This window comes from Cydia pomonella, chromosome 11 (genome assembly GCF_033807575.1).
Source record: "Cydia pomonella isolate Wapato2018A chromosome 11, ilCydPomo1, whole genome shotgun sequence".
Classification (NCBI taxonomy): domain Eukaryota; kingdom Metazoa; phylum Arthropoda; class Insecta; order Lepidoptera; family Tortricidae; genus Cydia; species Cydia pomonella.
The window spans coordinates 17790217-17806497 of record NC_084713.1 but is presented as its reverse complement, the minus strand read 5'-3'; the positions used below and the strand labels follow the sequence as shown (position 1 = coordinate 17806497).

At 36.3% G+C, this 16281-nt stretch overlaps 1 protein-coding gene across 1 annotated transcript; it reads left to right on the top strand.

Annotated features, from left to right (window-relative positions):
- The first annotated feature begins 14684 nt into the window (after positions 1-14684).
- On the top strand, positions 14685-15474 carry LOC133523035 (GILT-like protein 1). The gene has a single exon (XM_061858542.1). The coding sequence runs from the start codon at positions 14734-14736 to the stop codon at positions 15367-15369; it is 636 nt and encodes a 211-aa protein (XP_061714526.1). The 5' UTR covers positions 14685-14733; the 3' UTR covers positions 15370-15474.
- Positions 15475-16281: the final 807 nt, after the last annotated feature.

Here is a 16281-nt window from a genome sequence, read left to right as displayed (position 1 = left end):
TCAAAAGTGTAAAATATGTATTTCTTGTAACGCTCGTCTCTCACACTTAAAGTGAATAAGATTCTTACATTTTTGTTTGAGAGGAAGGTTTTGAAGTTGTTCAAGTTTACGAATGTTTTGAAGCGGAGAGTAGAGTAGAATTTTTACTGCCGCATAGGTAAGCTAGGACAGGAGGATTGGCGCTTGAAGACAGTTAAACATTGATATAGCCCGGTCTGACGGGACTGGAGCAATTTTAGTTCGAGGTTAAAATAGTGAAAAGGCTTATTTATGAAAGTTGCTTTATAAGTCGATATCAATAAACTGTGACATATCATGCCACCGTTTTGTAACTCTAAAATATTCAAATCGTGATTACAGTCAAGTGTAAAAATATGGGTGTACACATCTTACTCAAAAATATGTCCCATAGCATCTTATTCCAGTGTAATAAGACTAATAAGAGCGTAGTACCATATTTTTGAGACGATTCGTTCGATACATATATTTGCACTTGACTGTACAATATTATGAGTTGAATTAATTGTTAACGACCGGTCTGGCTTGGTGGGTAGTGACCCTGCCTATGAAGCCGATGGTCCTGGGTTCGAATCCTGGCAAGGGCATTTATTTGTGTAATGAGCACAGATCCTGAGTCATGGTTCTTTTTTATACATTTATTATTTATATATTATATATATCGTTGTCTGAGTACCCACAACACAAGCCATCTTGGCTTACCGTATGAGTTAGTAAATTTGTGCAAAGATGTCCCTATAATATTTATTTACTATTCATTAATTAATATTTTATACTTTATTGAAATTTTAAACGTTGGATAATTAAAGTTTCAATAAGAATAAATGAAAAAAAAAAAAACTTGTGCCGACTCTTTTAATTAATGATGTTCGAGGAAGAATCATATTATTATTTCGAAATTGTTGCATATGGACATCGAAAACACTTCGATAGTTAATTAATCAAGAGCACTGATGCATTATTGCGCCCGTCAAATTGGGGTATGTATAGTCAGCAAAACTATTAGCTTACCACCACTGTATACAGGGTGTTTATTAAGTCACCTGCAATAATTTACGAGGTGAATATATAGGTCATACTGAGCAACTTTTACTATGAGACCAACCCCGAAATCGCGAAAAAAATTGACTCTCCCCTAGAAAATGACAAGGTCAGACAGCCAAAATGTATGAAACATATTTTCGCATATTCACCTCGTACATTATTGCAGTTGATAAATAAACATCCTGTATAAAATGTATGCAGATGCAGTATTGCTGACTGTACATTGATAAATTTGTCCGCCCGACAAATCCGCCAGACAGATTAGATTGTAAACTTAATCAGGGGGCCTAGCAAAGATGACAATCGATTGCAGAGAAACGAAACGAAACGCTAACTGTCTCTATGGAACTAATGGAAAAGTGATAGAGAGACAATAGCGCTTCGTTAACCTTTCTGCAAACAATTGTCATCTTGGCTAGACTCCCAATATGCATAGGGCTAGCTATACTCATAAAATCAGTACGTATTGATAAAATAAAGTACTGGGTGGTTGATTTTTTTTATACTACGTCGGTGGCAAACAAGCATACGGCCCGCCTGATGGTAAGCAGTCTCCGTAGCCTATGTACGCCTGCAACTCCAGAGGAGTTACATCCGCGTTGCCGACTCTAACACCCCTCCCTACCCTTGTTGAGCTCTGGCAGGCCTTACTCACCGGTAGGAACACAACACTATGAGTAGGGTCTAGTGTTATTTGGCTGCCGTTTTCTGTAAGGTACTTCCCCAGTTGGGCTCTGCTCTAGATCTGGAATGACATCCGCTGTGCTGTGTCTTACCACACAAAGCGAGATGACATTCACAATGCCCATACTTCTCTTGTGGACGTAGTTTAAGGACGTACCCGGGTCCAAAAAAATCAAACATTTGCGCTTGTGTATTAACGCAAAAAAATGATGTTTTGAAGATAATATATTTTGTTTGAGTTTTTATTTTATTTATTTAGAAACCAAACAGTCATATAAACATATCAAATGATGAAAAGATGAACCGCAACAAAATGACCTGGAGGTTCATAATTCTCAATTATGTTAACTGAAATAAGTAGAATGATAGCTAATGCATATCTATACCAGATATAAAAATATTTCAATTGACCTGCTTTAATTAAATGATTATAGTTTCCATTTTTAATGAGATTTTGTAAATAATGTGTAAGTATGACAGATGTCTAAAAAAAACCTGTCAACGTATTTTTGGGCCGTCCTATATAAGATAAACTATAACGATCTCTAATGATGTAAATAAAATATAATATCTTTGATATGAACTATATCACGTCCAAAAATATCGATACGAACAAATTCGCAACAATATGTATTATGTGGGACTCCCTCTGGTCGCATAACAACTTTTGTCTTATTTTTAATTGTAATAACACTTTATGAATAAACATGTAAGGCATAAAAATCTTTAGTCAGAATTTTTCCAGAGCATAACTGGGTTTTTGTCATAAATGAGTTATGTCATAATTTTTTCGTTAGGTTCGTTAGGTATGCACAAAAATATATGACAACTGCTATATATGTCACCAAATATTATGGCTTAAAATGTATTACACAATACAATATGACTTTTTATTTGTATGCGCAATGATGATTATGACACAAGTTATTATGCGTATCAAAGATATGACTTAAACTTTTATGCAACCCAATATGGACCCGTATTATGTAAGTATACTTAACTTGTTGCCCATATATTAAGGTGTATACATAATTTGTCACTTTATCGTCCGTATCTACCTTTTTTGGACGTGACCGTAACTTTACAGTCCTTAAAATAATATTGCCGTTTGATGATTGTAGCGATAATGTGGTAATATTTCCGGGATTGAAATGAAAAAAAGTCTTAAACTATTTTGAGTTAGGTATAAGTATAACCATCAAATTAAATTAACATTTAATTGATACTCCAATATTTAACGTTCCTTTGGCCGCAATTCAACTCCAAATCTCATCAATAATACAGAAATATTTACCAAAACTGTAACAAATTTCAAGAAAACTCAGCCCATTATTGCTTTAACAATCCATACATTCCAACTCTTTGATCCCTTCTGTGAATGAGTTTCTGTGTATTCAATTATTCACCTTATTCCATTGACATAAAGTTTCCAATGCATAAGTATTTAATTTTTTTGATCATTGAAATAAATCTATAATATCAGATTTGTATATTGTGGGCGGATATCATTATTGAAAACAGTAGCCTTCCAAAATACGCGCGCTCAATAAATAAGTTGAGTATTTCAAGATTTATATTAACTTCATCAAAATTATGATGATATCAGGTGACTTTACTATAACTGGGCATATAGCCATACCGGGTGCACTAAGTTTTTCATAATTAATTTTCCTATATCGTCACTTTTATTTTTTAACAACTTAATAAAAGGCATACTACTTTATTACCTACGAGTAATCAACGACATAGATAATGGTAATGGTATAATTATTACATTCTTTCAAACATATTTGTTCTAACTAGTGACATTATATAATTTTATGTAAGTCTCAAGTGGGTTAGGTTAGGTTAGAACAGTGACCTTTGGGGATAACGAATATCTAGCAAAATGTGGGTTAGGTTAGTTAAGGACTGCAATGGCATATAGAAAATAATGTTTTTGGTTGTATAAAGTATGTTGTTATATTAAATTGAACTACAACAAAGCCGTTATACAAATATGTTAACAATTGATTTAAAAATAGGCACTAAGTATATCAATTAAGGTTTAGATTATATCATAATATAAGAAAATCAACGTATAATAATAATTACAATATAACAAGTAATAATATATGAAATGACATTATGGCAAGTGTATGATAGGTAGTTTTTTTAAAATAATTATATTGAACATTAAACACCCAGCCATCCCCATATTTGTGTGACGTGCAATATTGCCAGCGAACTGCCAAATTTTGTCACAAAAAGTTGAATTGAATATAAAGTTAGAATGGAAAAATAAACATGTGACAATAAACAATGCTGAACTATCAATTAGTAATTTACCTATTTTTTGTCGTCATATATGCAACCTTCGTTACCTAATTTCATAAAAGACGTATTAGAAGCCTGCAATGGTTAACTATTTTCACATTTTAACATCAAGTTCTTTGTAACACAAGGTAGCTTTCTTTATATTCGATATATTTCACTGCTTGCTATTCTATACGTTCCATTCCATTCCTAATCTAATTACACATAATTATTCCAAATCGTTCGCTTACAATCCGCTATTAACCCTTGAACCCCGCAAGTCTGCATATTCACACCGCTTCATCCCCTTACATAAACCTGTCTTAGTATAACCTTTACATTAGTAACTACTTCGTACACTAGGAGATCACCTTTTCACTGGTTTGCATAAGATTGCTTTGCTAAACGATGAGAATAAAGCTCTTTGATGGCCGCAAACGTTCGTCCGCTCATGCGGAATTTATCGCTTATTGAAATCGATCGACCTACAGCGCTACTGTCCGACATTCAGCACTTCTAAACGCCACAAGACACTATGGAGTGTTCTAACACATACAACGTTCTTCTAGAAGGTGATATTTTTCTCTGCACTACTGAATAGTGATGCGATGACGCGCTTAGAATATTTTCACTTATACCGCATTATGTAGAAGACGCTGCGGTGAGATGGGAAACATTGAATATTTTTGACGTTGAGTAAATTGAATGTTTTCCAACATTTAAATAAAATAGTTATTTTAGATGAGATCAAACATCTTCATCATTGGTCTTTAAAATCAATAATATGGTGGAATTAAACAGCGTCCATAAGGTTGCGACACTTACGCAAATGGCTAGTAAGTCCGATGCGAGAGCGGCAGCCGCGACCGCATAGCGGGCAGGAGAATGTCATGCTCGGTGATGGTGGGAGATCAGCGCGCTGGTGTCTCAGTTCACGCCTAATGTGAAGAAGGTTAAACCATGCTTCATCGTGTGCAGCCACTCCCTCACCCAGGGTCTTCCTCCAGTGGTTGCGGTCTTCAGCCAAATTTTCCCAGTCGGTGGGATTGATCCGGAAGGACAACATGTCTCGTTTTGCACTATTCTTAAAACGGATCATTGGTCGCCCAACCGGTCGTTTCGGCAAACATGCATGTCGTAAATAATTAAAATCTGTTTTGGACACAACAAAAATAAACTGAGTTTCACTAATACTGGCACAAAATAGTTGTTTACAATTTACCGAATGAGCTGTGTTGATCGTGCTCACGTCTCCTGAATGACCCTGAATATAACATAAATAATAAACCCACAAATAAATGTCCTTACCGGGTTTAGCACCCAGGACCTCGCAAGTTATTTGTGAAAATTTCCTCTCGATAACGGCGTCATTACACTTCAAATACCTAACGGAAGATTTCGTGCACCTCATAGTTTTATATCACTACCTTACTCCCACTCCCAAAATATCGATATCGCCCGCTCGGCTAACTCGAACGGTTGTCACCTTTTCAGCTTCGCATCAAAGGCCCTCTTTTGATCGGTTCCCATGTCCCTAATTAGCAGATTCTCGTTCGCAACCCACCCGACTGGAAGATATTGCTTATTGGCAATAGCTCCGCCGCACCCAAGCCCGAGGGCCATTGGCACGGAAAATTGAGGCAAAATCGTATGCTGTAACACTTACCTCTATTTCATATAAATCTGAATGTTGATATAGTATTATGTAGATACGTGGAAGATGTGTTTTAGTGTAAATATTGGTAGGCACTAGTAAAATAACTTATTAAGTTTTACTTAAAAATAATCTACCATATCAAATGTTCCAAACCTGCTTGCACGAGTTGCGTTCTCGCGCGCGACTTCATACATCTATAGCGCGACTTCAAGTACCTATGGACTCGCGCGCGGGAACGCAACTCATGCAAAGGTACCTTATAAGGTAACAGTTATTAAAACGGTAACTATTTCTTTAAATAAACTTTTAATAAATGCATAGTTCGCAGAGTTATCGTAATTTCGAATATTTATTTAATTTTCTCAGGGAACAATTTAACCCACTTTCCTACGTTCCAAAAACCATGATCAAAATATACATTTTTGGTAAATTATTTAGAATAAACTTAATGATTAAAAATGAAAATTTTACTTTAACGGCTAAAACATTAAATTTTAACTTAAACTGGTGGTTTCGGAATTGGGTAATAACTTTCGCCACACGTAGTTACCTACTAAATCGTAAAAGTGGAATTTAGGTACATAGTACGTAGTTTTTTTTTTCTCCGGTGGATTTAAGCGGATAGAATAAACCTTAGCAAACGCCAACAAATAAAATACTTAAAGAGCCATAACTATATAATTTATCAAGAATCTCCATTGAACCAAAATCCCAGCATACCTAGCCAAGCAGCGCGTCGTATGTTCCAAGTTTTGAACTAAGTTAACCGGCCAAGTTCCATTCCTTATGAATACTTTAACAGTCTCCCTGCGATCTTGCGCAAGGAAAAACTGAATAAAACTTTAGCACAGGTATACAAACACTTTATAAAATAACTTTATGTCTGTTAAACAGCCCATCTGCAATATTGAGGGCATTCGACCGTTATTTTATCGCTCTGTCGGGAAATCACAATCATTTAATAAATCGCATTAAATGACAGCGTTTTCTTCCCAGGACATTTCAATCATATTTGAATTCGAACAATAAAACCATTTTCACATTCTCTCTTCGCTGTTATTCTGCTACGACTGAAGATCTTGCTTATCAGTTTAAGTCATTTTCCTTTATTAGCTTCTGTGAATATTATACTATATAGATAGTCAAAGGTGTACCAGCCATAAAAAGACGGTGTTTTCTGAATAAAATATTTCCTATGGCAGAATTAATCTTTGTATTCCTTTTGACTAACATACACAACAACGCAAAAGATAAAAATCCATCAATAGATAAAAAAAATCTGTATAATTTGCATTAGACCGACCTCTATCTCTTTTGTCATAAGTATTCCTATTTATAGCCATAAATTCTGCAACTGCAGCATTACGACTATGAAAATATAAAATAAAGTCCTCTCTACCTCCGATTTTCGTAGCTGTCTTCTGACCCAGCTTTGGACAACGTTTTAGTCAATTTTCACAACTGTCTTTTTACCGTTAATTTTAAATTTTACTATGAATTTATATGCTACATATTATCTAAATTTGTGTCTAATTACGAATTTAAAATACCCAATAATGATTCGACGGTTTCATCGTTTGCGCTTCCCTTTTTCACCACCTCTGCCGGGAATACGATTTATAGCTTATAAAATTTTCTGTCACAACCTAATTTTTCTGAGTCGCGTAGATCAAGTTTGATGCAACATTTTTATTATCCAGAGGACCAAATTTGCTTCAAGGATTCAGAAAGTTGCCTTATTAAACTTGGAAAATTCAATTAGTATAGTATAGTTCGTGACATCCACGATGACGTAACATGACAATACACGGCTCGCGTCATCGTGAATGACATAATCTATAGTACGAGTAGTTTAGTCTTCTAGGTATGAGCTTTAACAAAATATATTCAGTTTTATTCTGGAATATGGTGTTGCAAATAGGTTAAACTTAAGCGTCTAATACGATAGTTACACACGGGCACGTTTTCTAATAAAAACGGATTACTTTTTTCTGTAAATATTGGCCTTTTTATCTTGCTCTTAACACACAACCATAAAATACACGAGATGATAGACTCCCAGCACTTTGTAAATTACATCTGCCACCTCCTTAGATCTCTATGTAGATAAGGAATGCATTGACAAGAAATCGTAGAAATATTGGTCACTTTGTTCTTTCTCAGCTCATTTCCAGTTCAAAATGAACAATCATACGTATCTTTGGCAGTGAATGAAAGAACAGGAATGTCATATTACCACAAAATTTGGTGCGTGAATTAAACTGTATTTGTTTGCTCTTTAAAAGACATGGAATACATTTTTTATTCGTCAATGAGTCCCTTTTTTTAATATATTAAATTGTATTAATGGGAAATGGGACGGCCGCTTCTCCATACAAACGTAGTCCCCATTTTCCTCTCTTGACAATGACATATTTTCCATAATGTCAATATCCACATTATGGAAAATATTTTTACATAATTTGATGTATATTAACTATACTATTAGCTATGCCTCTACGTTTGACTTTTTTAGATTTTTTGATTATTGTAAAAATTTGGAGCGCAAAACAGATTTCATACAAATTCTTAACGCTTTTAACTCTTATAGTAATTAAAATTCGAAAAAAAACAATCGTAGAAGCATATCTATGGTTGATATACAACAAATTAAGCCAACATATTTTCAATAATCTTAATATCCAGGGAGGAAAATGAGGACTACGTTTGTATGAACAGGCGATTTCCCGTGGGTCCTCCACTTAAGTCTAAACAACTATAAAATCATACTATCTAGGGATACGTTAATTAACTTTGTGTCAGATTGTATGACTAAAAGTACCTATGTTATTGTTAAATTGAAGACTATAATTTCAAATTTTGCCTGCCATTTTGTTCGCAGAACAAAATTTCCAGCATATTTAAACTTTAATAAAACAGGGGTTGATAACTGAATCAATTTAAAAGTTGTAAACGGGGTGGTTGACTTTTCACTTGAACCCTAGAATTCAGTTTTTGGATGAATGGATTAGACATAAACATAAACAACGAATGTTTTCACAAGAGAAAGGCGTAACAGACTAACATTTCTACTAAGATAATTCGATTTAATATTAAAATGTTAAACTAATTTGAAACTGATAAACTCCATGACCCTTCTTTAAGTTCCTTGTATTTTATTGCCCTTTCGGTATTATTGTTTAGGAGTGAATTTCTTGAGAAATTCAAATTATAATTTAATCCATGTCAATAACCGCCTTAACAACTAATAGGTACGTTAAGAAAAACTATTTATAATCTTTACAACGGACAGTTAGCAGACACAGTTGCGTTTGCAAGGACTTTCAATAATTACTTACTTTATTTAGTAAGTATCGCCTCGGGGAACCATTTAGGATTGTGAAAATTATTTGTAAGCTCGAGTATAAATATAATCGAGATTTTTTTAAACTATTATGACAATAATTATTCAGACAATGCTTATTTAAGCAAATAAATGATGACTCACGTCAGGCCGGGCCGGGATCGGACTGGAGCTTCCAACGATTCGTTTTCATTGGAAGCACCCATGATCACCGCTCAGCCGTCATAGCAAATTCGTATTTTTTTATTGTGTTATTAATAGTTAAATGACGCCGGTGAATATAGATATCTGATGTTCAAGGACAAGTAGGTAAAATAAAACTTTATTTGTGCCATAATTTAGAAAAACAATAGATACTTCAAAAATTCTAATCACAAAAATTTAACAAATTACTTTCCCGTCAGCCCCAAGGCAACATGGCAGACGTATCAAACTTTTTTTTAATTATAAGAAATGGCCGCTCGAGTTCAGTCGATAAGAATCTGCGGACGAGAAATTCAGACCGGCCGTCGCATTGATGCCCGACGAAGTTTTATCAGTTCCTAGGGTTTCATTCCGACTACTAACCTGGCATAGTCAAGTCAAGCACACAGGAACACCAGCATAAGCGCCTTCATAATGAATGCATAGCTATTATTAAGCTAAGGGTGGGGTTATGCTGGTTCATCTCTTTGTTCGAATAACGTGAGCTTGGTTAACAATTGGAATATAATGCCTAGACTGAAATTCACTGGAATAAGTTCTGTCGTTAGTAAAAAATGTTATTAAATGCGACAGAGTTGTAGATAGCCAAGTTTAATGGCAGCCTGGAGCGACATTGTAACTTTAAAAAACTGATCTTCATTTGATATTGATTTGAGATTTCTTTCAGCTTCGCTCATTCTCATTTATGTTAAGTAAGTGCACTTTTACCAATTAAAGTTATAAATTATACACACAACACAGTGTCACAGTTTTTGTGACAGCCGTGTGACAGCAGATGACAGCAGGGTAAATACATATAATGAACAGTCAAAATAATGCAAAATATACTTAAACACCTTTTTACCGTTACCTTATTGTATGTTTGTATGTATGTTACTTTATTGCAAATAAACAGGTTAACATAAAACAGACAATACAAAACAAATTGTCTTAATGATTGCCCCTGTTATATCGCCTGTTGATGCCAGGATCCGATTTCGAGCTGTTTTTCCTCAAATTCACACGGTCTTTGGTATTCTCTTACTTAAAGCTCGCATTTCGTATGTCATTTTTCGCTAGGACCTCCAGGGCTTTCCTTTTTTTATATCCAATATACTGCAATATTCCATAAGGGTTTTTTTAAATAATATTTATTTACCTATGGTCTTAGGTATTTATTTACTCTATAAGCGCTGAAGTCGGATCAAGTATATGGTCCTATTATTTCAATCAATTAATTCCATTATTATTGTACTATGTACAGCACAAAAATATAATTTTACAAACATAAAAGACTACAACCTGCCTTCCCTACTTACAATGAGATGCATCATAAAAAGAAATTGAAATTTTAAATTTCCTGTTAACCAAAAACAAACCCCATCCACCCCCGTCTTAAATTAGACAAAATATCGCAATTAAATTTTCATTCTTGGCAATAAACGGCCGCCACGTGGCATTTTATTGCTGAATTTTGAGACTTGATCATAATTTATCGCGATCTGCGAATCATCTCAGTCAAATTGTTTTTCTTGTTTAAAATGTTTAAAAATATCTGTTCATTTTAGAGACTGTCTTGAAGATATCTTAGTTCTTGACTGAATTTAATGAGGATATGATGACTCCTTTGGTGATCGAGTGAGTACAGGGGGCCTAGCCAAGATGGCTAAAGTTTATCGAAAACGATTAAATTTACCGTCAACTGACTTACACAGGTTGACGTAGCTCCAAACTACATTTATTGATAATATTCTTAAAATATTACATGTGAACAACAGGAAATACATTTAAATAATTGGAAATAGTAAAAAAAATATGTATACATATATATGTTTGGGATTAGAATTAAAAATTAGAGGGTGATTTACTAAAAATCTTAAAATATGTATTATATTATTAATAATAAGGAGTTCCCATATCAATTTTGAGACGTCTGTCATCAAAATTTACGGAAGTCTCATACAAATTTTCATCCCCTAGTTTAAGGAATTATGGGGTAAAAGGTCCAATTTTTAGATATTTTTTTTGTTTTTATACTAATACTAGCTTACCTATACATACCAAATTTCAGCTCTCTAGGACTCCAGGATATACCTTAGAATTTTGATGATCATCAGTGAGTGAGGGACAAAATCGTTTTTTTAGATATAAATAAAATTTAAAGTATAAGACTTAAACAACTAAGCAACTGAAACTTTTTATGTTTAATGACATCATATCCCGAGAATTTTGTGTAGCTCGTATAATCCAAACCCAAGTAATGAAGGTTCAAAAAAATGACGAAGCGCTTCGAGAAAAGGTACGCAGTGCCCTTGCGCTTTGCTTGGCTCGTCTTGGCGGAGGCACTACTCTGCCCCCAGATGCCCTTACCGGGATTCGAACCCAGGACCATAGGCTATATATATAACTAAATAATAAATATCGGAGCAAAGTTGCCTCCGATCCACCAAAAATAATTCCCACCCTTACATTCCATCACATCTCGCACTCTGCAGAGTAACAAACGAGCGCACCGCGGAAGTAGGCTCTGAATAATTGAAGAAGTCTGGTCCCGGGCGTGGATCGTCTAGCCGCGCGATCAATACTGCCCGCTCACTACTACAGGACTAGTAAATCTACACAAAAACATCTTAATTGTGTGCTGCCAAGGGAAGTCCTTGGGGCCTCACAGCAGCGGTCTCTAAGCGGTCTTCGGAGCTAAAGGAGTTAGTCGCCTATAACATATCTCATAAGTCCTGAAGACATGGTCGGACATCAGACCGCCATGCGAGGAATCATCTCCTGAACTCTTCTCAAACGATGACACTTTTGTTCAATAACTTTTAAAAAATATGAAAATGTTTCATACAAATTAAATATTACTTTCCATGTACGCTGTCATCAGTGCAATTGAAGTTGCTTGTCACGCTTTAAACGTAACAATAATTCGCATTTCGCGTTATTGAATATCAACCACAAGTTATTTTTAAGAGTCGCGGAAAAAATGTTGGCCAGTTTGAGAAATACAGCCTACAGTTAAATTTTTTGGTCCTGTTACAGGCCACAACACCACGTATTTATTTGCGTATTTATTTTCGCAGTACATCTCATACATCTGCGAAGAAATTCAAAGGTGTATGTGAAGTCTCCAATCCGCATTGGGCTAGCGTGAGAACTATAGCCCGAGCCCTCTCGCGCATGAGAGGAGGCCTGTGCCCAGCAGTGGGACAGTGAGAGTATGGAAACATTAATTGCATGCAAAAAATACGCAAGTAAGTATAACCGGTTAGCACTGATTGACCAGCACATTATTATTTCGCGGCGCAATTGAATTGTTTTAGTTAAAATGATGTCATTTTGTGGCTATTCGCGCGTGCGTTACGCTCGTGCCTACTTGTTAGTGCATGTCTTGGCGCGAGCGACACGCACCGGTGTATTTCTTGTTCCGCTAGACGTCAAATTTATATAACCTTCTCATGGATATCATACCCTATTTTGATAATATTTTTTTGTTCTTTTCCGCTGTCTCTGTTAATCGAAGAGAGGATTGAACGGAGACCAATCCAATTTTAATGCAGCTCATAACTGCGTTGTACGCTGTAAAAATACACAAATGTTTTAAAAATATTTCAGCACATAAGACCTACTGTTTATACATTATTCTTTAAATAGCGAGGAAGACAGTATTTATGCTGTATTGTTTATATATATATTTAAAACTTTTATATAGGTAATTGACGATAAAAAAATACAGGATATATAAGGTAAATTACCTTGTTAACCTAATAAATACATACCCAAACGCTGTCTATTGACGGATCCATCGGCGTGCCCGGTCATCCAAACCAGACGAAATTCGCTTTGAACTCTCAACGACCCTCAAGACTTGTACTGAGAAATGAGATAAAAGAGGGTGCTTCTAGCCTTCGTGTTCAGACACTCGTTACGATTGTTCCAAACACGATGCCGACTATATTTAAGTAAGAATTTGAGTTTGATGAACCAATAAGAACTTAGTAGATACGAAATTAATCTCAAGATCTGGGGTATACATTTGTACACTATTATTAAAAGGTTAGATTTTTAAAAAAGAATGTGCCGAGGGGGGAATCACAGTAATTAGTAATAACTAATAGTTACACTAAATTGCTATCTTTCTGTAAGTATGTTTTTAACATATGTATTCACAATCAAAAAACTAAATCACAATGTTATTCTTAATATCGAATTAGTGTAACAACGTTTAAAATTATGCATTCCGTATATAAGCCGTCCACGGGAGGATCAATATAACAACTGGCACGACATCAGCATGCGCATACACTATAAATTTCATCACCAATCAGTTAGTAGATGCGTATGAAGAGTACAAGGAGTTCTTGGATATTGAGTTCGTGCCATGGGGAAGAACCGTCCAGAACGACGATACTTCAAATTGCCAGTTTGGACCCAACGACTACTTTGCCAACCAGCTTCACCGCTGCGTACTCGACCAGCTGAAGGATAACCAGCAGGCTTCATGCGTTGTGAATCTCGCCCCATATTTCTCATAATCGCAAAGGAGCTATGAGTGCGCTGCGGTGGCCTGTTTGAATCTGGTTACAATTGATGTTTGCGTGGCCACGCCTGTAGGAGATCAACCTGGACCCGGGTACGTCCTTAAACTACGTCCACAAGAGAGGTATGGGCATTGTGAATGTCATCTCGCTCTGTGTGGTAGGGCACAGCGCAGCGGATGTCATTCCAGATCTAGAGCAGAGCCCAACTAGGGAAGTCCCTCCACCTTACAGAAAATCGCAGCCAAATAACACTAGACCCTACTCACAGTGTTGTGTTCCTGCCGGTAAGTAAGGTTGCCAGAGCTCAACGAGGGGTGGGAGGGGGTTCGGGTCGGCAACGCGCATGTAACTCCTCTGGAGTTGCAGGCGTACATAGGCTACGGATACTGCTTACCATCAGGCGGGCCGTATGCTTGTTTGCCACCGACATAGTACAAAAAAAAATGATCACCTTGATACCGCCGCTCAAGAGGCAGCTCTCATTTCGAGCCTACGACTCAACTTCATGCCATCTATCGTGTTCAATGACCAGATCCATGTAGAACTCCACTTCACAGCTGCTCTGCAGCTGCGACGCCCTCGTACGAAAGGATTTGGGGAAGCCCGGCGCCTACGTCCTCTGATATAATAACAGTCAGGTGAAGTCCAACGCACAGTGCTCTGCGCCTTCGACGCCCTCATCGGAAATAAAATCCAGGCGAAGCCCGACGTACGTGGCGTACTTTGCACTCTCCAACGCCGCATGCCGGGTGTTTTCGGTGCCCTAGTACGCTTTTGCGATTATCTACTTTCCTATTTACTGAAGCTATGACACTATTTCCCGTTATCTTTCTGTAATTATACTTTTATCATTATATCGGATATTTGTTCACTCAAAAAATTTATCAAGATGTTTATCTTTGCATTCCATTAGTGTAATAACGTATAAAATTAAGCAGTCGGTGTACATCAATCGCATACAGCACACCAAAATGGCCGTTACATACAGTTTGCTCCTTTTGTCTTTGCTGGCTCTAGCAAATGCTCAACTAGAAGCTGTTAACGGAAGGATCAAAATAACAACTGGCACGACTTCAGGATGCGGTGACACTGTCAATTTTATCACCAATCAGCTATCAGATGCCTACGAAGAATACAAGGAATTCTTGGACATTGAATTCGTGCCATGGGGACGAACAGTCCAGAATGCAAATGGTACCCAAACCTGCCAGTTTGGACCCAACGACTGTTTCGCCAACCGTCTCCATCGCTGCGTGCTCGACCAACTGAAGGGTAACCAGCAAGCTCAGATGGACTACATGCGTTGCGAATTCTCTACCCCATATCCCTCATATCTGCAGAGAAGCTACGAGTGCGCTGCGGCGGCCGGTTTGAATCTGGTTACGATCGACATTTGCGTGGCCACGCCTGTAGGAGATCACCTTGATGCCGCCGCTCAAGCAGCAGCAGCCGAGCCCATGGCCACCATCGACTTCGTGCCCTCCATCGTTTTCAACGACCAGATCGATGTTGACCTCCACACCGCTGCTCGAAGCCGACTAAAGAGCATGATCTGCTTCGCACTTGCCGACGTCCCCGAGACCGGCGTAACCAACTGCCAGATTTAATCAATTCACACATGAAACTTCAAGTTATAGATATGAACAACGAAGTAATTGAAGCCTAGCCTCCAAATTCCCTGGAATAAAAGTTTTATCTCGTTTGGCCTCAGATTTTGGAATTTTCAAGAGATCCCAACTTTCGGCGTGTAATCGACGAACTTGTGCAATTGAACAACCGACGGAGAAATCCAGCTAATAGCTAACGCTCACCAAATGTGAATCCCTTTATTGTTATTAAATTTTCTTAACTTTAAAACAATTGTTTTACTTTTTGGCTGCATTTGAAATATTATTTAAATATGGCTTTAAATAATAAATATTTGCTGCGTGGGTCGAAGTAGTCAAACACATTTCAGAAAAAGGTATATTTTATGGATATGGGTATATTTTAATGGACAAGTAGAAAAATTAATGAACCAGGTACATATACGCCACGTTTTGTTTTTCTTATTAGAGTCCTAAGTACTAAAAAAAAATATCAGCGTAATAAATAGCTTTTGACTTAATTATCTTTGCGTTGTCTACAGAAGAGTCGCGATTAAGTTAACACGTGCTCTACGGATCGAAACGCTGCAGCAAATATGTTAAACATACAATAACATGTGTATACAAAAACAATCATTATTATTATTTTCACAATAAAAAATATACTAGATTGAACGTTAACCATATTTTGTGGTTTCGAATGATTAAAAAATGTAAGAGGTAAAGTAAAAATTTGAGTAATACGCTATTTATACCAGAGGTAAAGTTAATAATATTGTTCTATATGTATGTGTTACATATATACCGCCAAGGATATAAAAAAAACCTCATTGATAACTCATGATAACGATAGTAATTAAGTTATATGTAGGTATATGAAATCAGTTTTTATACTAAGAGATAAGTAGATAGCAATTAATAAAATTACCTTAT